Source organism: Clytia hemisphaerica, unplaced genomic scaffold (assembly GCF_902728285.1).
Source record: "Clytia hemisphaerica strain Z4C2 unplaced genomic scaffold, Clytia hemisphaerica genome assembly, whole genome shotgun sequence".
NCBI lineage: Eukaryota > Metazoa > Cnidaria > Hydrozoa > Leptothecata > Clytiidae > Clytia > Clytia hemisphaerica.
The window spans coordinates 805,060-815,973 of NW_027103432.1; the positions used below are offsets into that span (position 1 = coordinate 805,060).

Here is a 10,914-nt window from a genome sequence, read left to right on the forward strand (position 1 = left end):
AATTTGGAAAAGTGAAAAGGCAACCAAAATGCGGGAATGGTTGACAAAAAAATGGTTACCAGAATTCAAGGTATAAAAATCAAATCAAATCACAGACATCTTACATTATCAACATCGCCGGTGATGTTCTTAATGCAGATCAGAAACTGATTGGACAAAAGTAGAACTTTGCATTAATATTTTACTAATGTCAGACTTACTCATTGTACATTACTCAGTGTAATTTTTAATTCTTCTCTACGAGTATACCGCAATTACAATAAATAAAAAAGGACTTGAATGATAAGGCATATCTTTTTATTTTTAGCGTTGGGTGTACTTTTACAGAAAGGACCTTCTACCCATTGAAGTCAATACAACTAACGGCGTAGAAAGAAAAAATAAAGATTTCAAGGCAGAGTACCTTAAGCCATCAAAACAGAAGTCAGTAAGTGGTATGCTGACTACGTTGGTCAACCAGTTCATCCCTGAAAAGTATTCCGAGTAAGTCATTTTTCAATTACTTTTATTCACACAATAATTCAAAGCTGTTATGAAATACATAATCAAAGATGAATTTTATGAATAGTTGAAAGTTATTACCGAAAAACCCTTTGCAGAATTGCAGGTAGATACGAGTCATACAAAATCACGAAATTTGAATTTTCTTTTTGGGCATGAAATTAAATTAGAGATTTATCCTGAAGGAGGTTTTGAAAATTGTAAAATTACATAGAAAAATAACTCGAATAATAAAAGTTCGAATTAGCGATAGTTCCCATGAAAAATGTGGTATAATTTTTGTTTTTTAAGGTACGAAGATAAGAACCGTAGATGCTCCTCCCAGTACCGTCGGTACAAAGGTCAAATTCCAATCTATTTAAGAGATCGACCAAGAAAAGTAGTCCTTCATTGTCGAGAAAAGCTTAACTTAGCAAGAGGATATGGTGACGGAAGTGTTAAGCGCCATCCGGAGCACGAAGACGTGTATGTGGTCAGGAAAGGTAGGAATGGATCGGCGTACAATGTAATGTTTGTTACGGAGGGTGGTATGCCATCATGTGAGTGTTTCAGTTGGAAGAAGACGAAGTTACCATGTAAACACATGTTTTCCATCATCTTAAATGACCTTGAACATTGGGAGTCATTTTCAGAATTCTATCGTCATCTGCCGTACATGACCTTGGACGAAGAAATTTGCCCCAGCCCCAGGTCAGTCGGTCAAGAGCAGCAGCCCTCCAGTGGTGCGCAACTACCGACGGAAGATATTACAATGGCCAGTGATGACGATTCGAAGGCAGATCCCTTCTTTCCAGAGCTTCCGAGAAAAGTTACAAAAAGCTTAACAAGGAGATCTCACTGTCGAGAAATGCTCAAAGAGGTGATGTCCGCAACTCACAATTATGGGTTAGACGAAGAGGTAAAATTTATGGACATGCCATGACATTAGGATTTCAAAAAGTCACTTCTTAGTAAATGGAATGTAAATAGTATTCAAAGAAATAAAAATGCGAAATTTTGAGGGTTTATTCTATCAACTCAGAGTCATATTTTCAACATAATCCATTAACTCTTTCACTTTTTCAGACAATTGAAGAGCTTGAAGAAAGGATATTAGATCTGAAAATATTCTTAGAAGAAAAGCTTCCTAGGGATGATGGTCTTGTCATTGAAAGCAAAAAAAAGAAGCAATGAAACAAGTAAGATTTTACTTCAGTATTCAACAAAAAAAGTTGCAGTAATTCCTGGTAAATTATTATTATATGTGACTTCACTAACTGTTATCTTAGGTTTCCAACAAAAATGTCAAGCAGAACGAGGAGGAAAACCCAGCTTCATCAAATTCATGCAACAACAAGGTGAGAAGGAAAATGTTGAATCCATTCCTTTAAATTTCCATTTCTTCAAATGTTGATTTTAGTCACTCTTATACGATTTATTGTTTTCACAAAACATTATCCATAATCGATCTTCTCTTTAAGGGAGCAACATTCATAGAATTGCCTAAGCCAAAGTCAAAGAAGAAATTGGCAAGTGGTCGAGTCGGTATTGGAGCTGAAAAAAGGCGGTTCCATGGAGATATCAGGGTTAACTCTCCCGGAAAAAAGAAGAAGATTGAACCTCCAAAAGAGAAGGTAAAAAGTAATAGAAATTAATATTGGCAATTTTTTTCCCTTTTTCCTCAAAAGGAGTTTTAGCGAATAAATATAATTATGAACCGTGCCATTAAGCGTATTACGCAATATTATATGTTACAGACCAAAGAAGCGGAACCCAACGAAAACGATGTAAATGAAGTTGACAAAGAAGTGATTGTCATCAGTGATGGACCTTCAAGATCTAAAACCGGAAAACAGGACAACCAACAAGAGCATCCAAACAAATTCAAAGAAGATGGTATCTCAAAAAAGGTGAGAAGAACCTCTTACAGCGATTAGGCTAATCAAATTCCGTTTACTAAGTAGTAAAAATATTGTTTACTTTCAGAAAAACAACGCAGAGCTTGATAACCAATATCGCAAAAAGCCCAACCACGATAGCTCAAGGATACTCGACTCTGAAGGTACGTAAAGCTACATATTTAGGTAGTTTTTGAGCGAGTTTACTTATTGCACAATTTTGCTGTAGAACAACTCTATGATTTATAGGTTGATTTATTTTCATAAAAATTCTTTTTTTACAGATTGCTTCATTGAGTGCAGCGAAAAACAGGGTAAGTATTTTCATATTCAAATACCGGGTAGGGCATGAGCAGAAACCAAAATAATAACAGACACAAATTGGTATCTAAATTATTTAATTTTTCTTTATCTGATGATTAAGTAATCACTTAATGTATTAAACTGTTTAATGCTTTTTCTACTGCATCAATCGAAAAGATAAAGGTTACAACACAAAACCATTTGATGTGTGTTTTGCATAAGAAATTCAAGATTTTTCGAAATGAACTTGCTGATCTGTGCTCTGGAAAGTTGAATGATAATGTCATAGATGCATATATGAATTGTTTAGAATTGGAAGCAAACAAAAGCACAAAGACGAAAAAGGTTTTCATTTCTTAAAGAATAAAAATACTTTTATTCCTTCTTCACCCTAACTTTAATTTTTTTGTTTCAGAAGATTGGAGTCGTTGCCTACTAAAGCATTTTACTGATTCAAATAATATCCTTTTTTGTTTTATTTAGGAAAATCGAATCATGATATTTGAAACCCCTTACATTACAAGGATTGTGCAAAGACAAAACAAAATTTGTATGAAAAGAAAAGTAAGCATTTTTCTGAAATCAGCCACTATCATTCATTATATGATCATCACAAAGATCAAGAAAATACTGATGATTTTAATTGTATTATACATTATTGAATTGTATTTAATGTGCACCACCTTACCTCTTATTAATCATGGTGTGAAGATAGTTAGAGAGTGTCATAAAGATATATTTTATTTCTGAAATTTTAGAAACAGTTGCTTGAATGTGAAATGGCTTTGGGGATCTACAACAAAACAGGAGATCACTGGTGTTTATTGGTATATTGTTATCTGACTTTAGAAATGCATTTGCATTTTGCAACCTAATATTTCGTAAATTAGAAATACCTTCTAATAACGTCTAGTGCCATTTCTAAAAATTGGATTCAAGGATGAAATAATTTCCAAGTGTGAATTCTCTAAAAGTTTGGATGAATACAAACATTTTGTCAGTTTCTTAGGAAGTTGTCAGGTTTATGATAAGTTCAATAGAACATCTTTGAAAGAATACCTATCATTTACTTTTCAACTTTCAGGTTATTTTACCACCAAAGAAAACATCGTATGCCATCAATCCGTTAGGTTGTGACCAATGTTTCATTGAAGAACGCTGGAGGTAAAATACATTCAATTTTGTACTTAAAAACTGAAATAACCTATATACCGATTACATCATCCCATTAATACCATGGTATAAACGCTCAATCTAAAGTCATTTGATTTAAGATTTGATGTATGCTTGTTTTTTGTTCTCCAGGAAAATAATGCAAGCAAATGATATTGCAGGTGAATGGAAAGTGGAGAAACAGGAACATGCAAGACAAAATGATGTTATTTCGTGTGGAGTTTTTTGCTTAAAAGTAAGAATTTATATATGTCTATTGCATAATTAGGGACTTTTCAAAATCAAGTTTAGGGTTTTAATGTCTGTGGTAAATGAATTTAATTCTTTTTAAGTTTTCAGAGTGCTATATCAAACGACAGCCACTCCCAAAAGAGATGACAGCTAGGGATTTGAAGTTGTATCGCCAACGTATCGCAGTGACTTTGCTTAGAAAAGGAGGTACAAAATCAATTATAGCAACAAATCCCATTGAAATCAGCCAAGAAACTGACTTGTTCTCATACATATATTGCTGTAAAACATTAATTGATGTCTAATTCACCTATCTAGTAATACTCATAATGAGAACCAATCAATTAAGTTAGATATCTTTAATATTTACCACGTCTCTAGAGGCTTCAATTTACAAAATGTTTTTTTGTAGAAGTTAATGCCACAAATTTCAAAATTTTGTCGCCTTTAATAAAGAATTTTTTGCAACAGTTTTCCCATCAGAATGTTATCATATTTAATTTCATAAATACAGGTATTAATTGGTGTGGACTTAATTGCAGAATCTGTGGAGAAGAAGATGAGCCTCAAGATAAAGTTGCAGTCGGAAATATGGAAAGAAGTGAAAGTGATGCTACATGTTCATGGGTACGCAAATTATTTTAAATTTAAACAACAGGCTTATTATACAGACTTAGACAAAGTACAATCTTGTCCTTGTTACTAGTGATTTAATTAAAGTACAAATTTTGAATTTATCATCTTTTTTACTTTTTTTTACAGATTCAATGTGATCATTGTATTCCTGATAAATGGTTCCACAGGGTATGTTTAGATGAGCAAACAAGACCATCTGGGGACAATGAGAAGCTTTCTTGTATCCAAATGAGAATATGAGAAAGTCAATTTTGTTGAATATCTCATAACTTAACTTGTCCACTCTCACTATTCTTCCTGGGATGTTATTATTTTTTAGTGCTTTCTGACTCCTGTATTATATATAGTATGTATATATTTTTCTTGGATTTTTATCCAGACGGGTGTAATCACTAAAGTTGATCATCGATTCTAACCGATAGCTAATTGATATTAAAATCGATCCATTAAATATTGATTAGAATTGATAATCGATAGCTAATTGAGGTCAAAAAATGGTTAATATATATTGGCTATTGATTTTAAATGATATCTAATCCATTGATTAATATCGATTAGCTATAGATTAGTTCCTAGAATTAATGATCAATTTTATTGATTACCGCCATTCGGTTTTTTGTATATATTATTTATATATTTTAAGGAAAAGGAAAACTTTCATTTTATCTAGACTTATAAATATAATAGTCGATATATCAGTCAAATTTGTCAAAGTTGTCCAAAACAAATTCTATAACCGAGTTTTGTTGAACTGTAAAACGGATAATCAAACTAATTTAGTTTAGTGTGGAGTTCATTCCAGTCCCTGGTGACTAGAGTTGCTACACTAAGGGATCCATATCTTACCGTCGTTGTTGTAGGGGGTTCAAGACGCAAAGAAGATTGACGTGTCGCTTCCTGGTTAGGTGTTAATGTAAGGAAATCAAGACAAAAATAGTTAGGTATTGTTTTGTTTTGCAACAAGGCAAGCTTATCTTCATGATGGGGGAAGACCTTTACTTCTCATATTCTTATATATTAGGGAAACTATCCAGGATCCTGCCATTCTTCTTTAAGCCAGCAAAAACTAAATTACACTTGCAAACTTAAGTTTCTTACCAGTTTCCATCGAAAACAACCAATCTTCTTTGAGGGAGTCCTCCGGGGAAAGAAGTGAAAGTGAAAGGGTTGGTTTGTTTATGTTTTGACGAAATCGAAAGTGCTTTTTACGAATCAAGTTGGCCATTGAACTCCACTTTCTAACTTGATTGACAACTCGGCGCAGAAAATTTAAAAACTTGCGATCACCTTCTACTGTATGGTACAGTGCGTTTTCCTTTTAGCTGTGTGGACTGGCAGTATATAGTCATCTTGCGTCTTGTTAGATGTTTTGTTTCGAGTGTTCTTTCAATAGTTTATTGTTCAACTTGGAGAGGGAATTTTTGTACACATAGAATTTTTTTTCACAACAGTTATTTGGGGGGTCGGATTTAGGCAGGGCTGTCGGATTTAGGACCACTCACGGTAAGAAATAAATGCAAAATATCAAACAGCACAAATGCATTCATATGGACAGTAAGAGGATTGCATCGAGTCGAGTTAATACCAGAAGTTTCATTCGTGATTGACCTCATAAATGACTATTTTATTAACATAACAATACATATGGGTTCGAATATTGATCCATTGAATATGCAGATTTATTACACCATGGAACCCTTCAAATTCACCGATTGACAAAAAACTCTTACATATCCGGCAAATGCAACTGTTGTAACAGAGCACGTTAAAGCCATAGGAGGAGATAATCAGGTTCATCTTATCTTCTTTAACAAAGAAACGGAATTTGACTTCAACCAGCCACCGTTCACATTCAACAACACGATCAGAATCAGAATCGATGACAACATAACAGATTCTCCAATGATGACCAAAGATGGCGATTTCATGATATGGGAAGAAGACGGGGACATAAGAAGTCCAATACTGACCAGGATACTTATCGAAAGAATGTACTCAATTATGTGTTAGAGACGTCTAATTGACAAAACTCAAGCTCCGTAAGATTTTTCTAGGATGGCTGTCCACATTGAACATTTTCATCCGTATATTAAATGAATATAAGGTTATGCAATATAAGCCGAAATGTCATAATGTCATAAGGCCAAAAAAATGTTGAAAAAAAGTTTTTATATTCAGAAAGTAGCTAACCTAACCATAATATTTGAAGTATTCTTTTTTTAAATTGTCCACAAAAAATTGTAAATGTTTTCACCCCTAAGGGATGATTTTTAATGTATGTGATGTGCGTATCTCTTGTGAATTGTTAACGTTTTTCTTTGTATGTTGTAATTATAATCTAATAAGCCGTCCCTGCGTCGTCCGAGAAGACTCTTTTCCATGATGATGAAGCTAAAATGTAATTTTACTTTTATGAGAAATAGTTAAACGATTTCTTGTATTTTCCAAGGAAAACAAACAATCATATTTCCTTGTATATTGAATAGAACGTTATAAACATTTTCCTGTATTTTTGTAAGTATAGTAAACAATATGTTGTATTTTCCAAGGAAAATTAGATAAAACACATTTCTTGTATTTGGTAAAACCTAAAGCAAGTTCTAATATTTTTTAAAGGAAAATTGACCAATACAATTTCTTGTATTTGTTTCCAAGGAAAATTTACATTAGGTAATTTTACGTTTCAAACTTTAAAAGATGATACTTATAATAGCTTCAAACTGTAAGTTAGGATATCTACTACTTCTTAAGACCAAACATTCAAACACTTTTGGAAACTTTTTCATTCGATTTTCGTATACAGTATGTGGCCCCCATAACGTCGATCAAATTTAAAATTTCTCTCAAATCTAGAGGAAAAAAGGTTTTACAAAAATCTTTGCTGCATGAAAAACTTTAACATCTCTACTTTATTTCCCGGAAGTTCTTTTTCAAAATTTTCTATTTCAACAATATTTTTCAATCGCTTCAAGATAGGTAGCTTTTTTCTAATGGCCCCCAAAACGGAGGTATGCAATTTTAGCGATTTCTCGAGATATCTTTAAGATATGAATACAAAATTTTGACCATAGTTTAGAAATGTGATTTAGAGAGTTTTGGGTATAAATTTGTTTGATAAAATTTTTACAGTATACCCCTGGTTGTCAAAACGCAGGTTTGGAGCCCCCAAAACGTAGGTGTAGTTATAATCAAAATATTAAGCCCAGTGGTAATAGGGGGAGAAACTATGAGCATATTTGTGTTTACCCTTAAATTTACGACCCGATGGATATAAAATTTATGATTTTAATGAAATATTTCAAGATTTTAGATTATATTGCAAAGTCCATACTGAAAATTTAGAAATTTTCAAAATGACAATTTTGATTTAACAACGTCTTAATCAAGTTTCTGAAAACCTATCTCTTTTGAAAATAGTTCCATTCATGTATGGAATAAGCTGTGAAAATTTTAGAAAAAAAGCTTAACTGAAACTGAAAATATTAAGCTTTTAAAAGGTATTTTCTCCTATATATTATAAGCTATTAACTCAAGCTGATAGGAATGGAATTCCAAGATTTTTTGCTGTTCCTCATATTTAGAATTTTCGGTTTTATCAATGCTGATTCTAGGGTCCCAAAATACTGGTTAACCTTTAAGATGCTATATCTTTTACCCATCCTCTAAAGTCACAGATGTGAGGTGTAGAAAGCTTCCTTTACCCCATTTTCATAACTTATTATCAATATCCAAGGAGCTAGAGTGAGTTATATGCAATTTTTATCTAATTTTGGTGTTAAAATATTTCCTTCAGACGCAAATATGTTATTTTGAATCTTTCTCAAACCATCAAAAACATGCTCATTTTTAAGTATAACCATCATTCTTTCAAAATAAACAAAAATCGTTTAATTCTGATAAATCTAGAAGTCAGAATCCTTATTTTAATGACGACCTCCATTTTGGGGGCCGTCTCCGTTTTGGGGGCCATATACTGTAGGTCTTTTCAAAAAATATTTTGAGTGCAACGACTGCCTTGTTTTGAATATTACATTAACAAGGTGATCAAATCCCTTGAGGCGTCAAGTGTTACTTTTTGAATAGAGTGGACTTCTTGTGAACTCATCTGGAAATTGATTACCATAGCAATATTTTGAAAATGAGGTGAGCGTTGCTCGTGACGTATTTAATAAAAAGGTCTATTAATGAGACCTAAGGGGGGGGGATACCGGACTTTTAGACATTCTGTAAATTATTCTTAAAGGGTCCACAGTCAGTCAGATCGTCTATCTATTGACTGAAAGGAATATGGGGCAGGGATTCGAACTAAGAACCCCTGGGCTCAGACAGTAATTTTAATAATATATATATATAATATAAATATAAATATAATACTCAAGTGAGTTACGGCATGTCCAAAGAAAAAGTGAACCAGTTCCACTCACTTTCAAAATGTCAAACATAGCTGGAAAGAAGCGCCTTGTGATGTAGATCAACGTGATAGGTGTATGAAAAATTTAAGTTGAGGCTATAAGAAGTTATAGCCCAAAAATCTGTATTATGACGTCATAAAATTACATAACATTACGTCATAAAACTAAAAATTTTAATATCTCGTGAACTAAAAGTCATATAAACGTCAAATTTTGACCAAAAATAGATATTGATGTAAAGAAATTTCTAAGTTAAAAAAATTTTGAAAAAAACGATGACGTCATTTTTTATAGCCAAAAATGGAAAATAGCTTAAAAATGCTGACGTCGTCATTTTTCAGGATATTTTGAAAATTTTACTTCTAGAGAATTACGATATATTTGTTCTGTCAAAATTTCATATTGATATCATTAATAGTTTATGAGTTATTTAAATTTTAAGTTTTGTGACGTAATGTTACGTAATGTTTATGACGTCATAATACAGGTTTTTGGGCTATAACTTCTTACAGCCTCAAGTTAAATTTTTCATACACCTATCACGTTGATCTACATCACAAGGCGCTTATTTCCAGCTATGTTTGACATTTTGAAAGTGAGTGGAACTGGTTCACTTTTACCTTGGACATGCCGTAACTCACTTGAGTATAAATATTGACGTCAAATACAAAACTGAACGGTTGTCGTCAGAAAAATGCACAAAGATGGCGGAAAAAATTCAAGAAAATAATCAAAAATCACCATCAATAAACGACTTTTGCAGCCCGTCAAAGTGCATCATAAATGAAGAAAGCGCACTAAAAGATACCCTACAATGCAGGAAGTGCCACCGTTTAGTCCATTATCTTTGTACAGAACTGCCACTTTACCAGATCCAGATATGCTTGTCATACAAATCAAGAAGTTTCCAGTGTCAAAACTGTACCAAAATCGCACCACAGGTAATGGAAAGGTATAATTCAAATGAAACATCAAAAATTGAAGGATTCAAAAACGAAATCAAAGCCTGTGAGAATATAATGAAAAGGCAGGACGAAGAAATAAACCATTTGAAAGCACAAGACGTCAATGTTATGGTCAACGAAATTAAAGAAACTATCGACACCAGAATAACCACGCTTGAAAAGAAGATTGAAAGCATCATCGAAAAGAAAGAAGAGAAAAGACCACCAATGAGCTACGCTAAAATCAAATCAAAACACATCGAGAAAAACATTGGAGATGCGATTCGAAAAGAAAAACATTGGAGATGCGATTCGAAAAGAAAAGTAGGAGGAGCAGCTGATTCGATCTACAGCACGCAACCTAATTTTTCATGGGATTGATGAATCAATGAAGAAGAAACAAAAATCGAGGACGAAGAATTTATCCATGACAAAATTATTGGTCAGCGGCTCCATCTGAGGAATATAAAGATTACCGAGACGCAGCGGATCGGGAAATTTACGAAAGAAAGAGAAGATAAAGCGAGATACCGACCAATTAAAGTCACATTTACGAACGAAGAGGACAAGAACACAGTGTTGCGAGCAATAACAAAAGAAAAAGGCTTTCCTTACCGATTGACAGAGGATTTGAGCAAAAATGAAAGACAGATAATTAAAGAATAGTGTAAGGAAGCCGAAAAAATGAATGCTAAAATCAAGGAAGATAACACAAAATGGAAAGTCCGGGGGAGCCCGCGAAAAAAACTCTATTTCAAAAAGATCATTGTAAAAAGTACGAGCGGTTTATAGAGGCCCATTTGTCTTCACGGTGGCCTGCAAACCTGTAAAGCTTTA

General features: G+C 33.2%; 2 protein-coding genes and 2 long non-coding RNA genes across 4 annotated transcripts in view; all 4 read left to right on the top strand.

Annotated features, from left to right (window-relative positions):
• The window catches only part of LOC136798089 (cyclin-dependent kinase 2-associated protein 1-like), a 36,889-nt gene that overhangs the window by 13,903 nt on the left and 12,072 nt on the right, over nt 1–10,914 (top strand). The gene's annotated exons all lie outside the window — the stretch shown is intronic.
• On the top strand, nt 782–1,800 carry LOC136798083 (uncharacterized). Its single transcript, XR_010845343.1, has 3 exons — nt 782–1,399; nt 1,567–1,679; nt 1,770–1,800. It is a non-coding gene; the product is annotated as an uncharacterized lncRNA (long non-coding RNA).
• On the top strand, nt 1,800–2,700 carry LOC136798082 (uncharacterized). Its single transcript, XR_010845342.1, has 5 exons — nt 1,800–1,838; nt 1,962–2,114; nt 2,238–2,390; nt 2,467–2,542; nt 2,663–2,700. It is a non-coding gene; the product is annotated as an uncharacterized lncRNA (long non-coding RNA).
• LOC136798081 (uncharacterized) lies at nt 2,854–5,214 on the top strand. Its single transcript, XM_067054671.1, has 8 exons — nt 2,854–3,026; nt 3,165–3,245; nt 3,440–3,508; nt 3,766–3,845; nt 3,987–4,089; nt 4,187–4,292; nt 4,600–4,712; nt 4,848–5,214. The coding sequence occupies exons 1-8, from the start codon at nt 2,886–2,888 to the stop codon at nt 4,959–4,961; spliced, it is 807 nt and encodes a 268-aa protein (XP_066910772.1). The 5' UTR covers nt 2,854–2,885; the 3' UTR covers nt 4,962–5,214.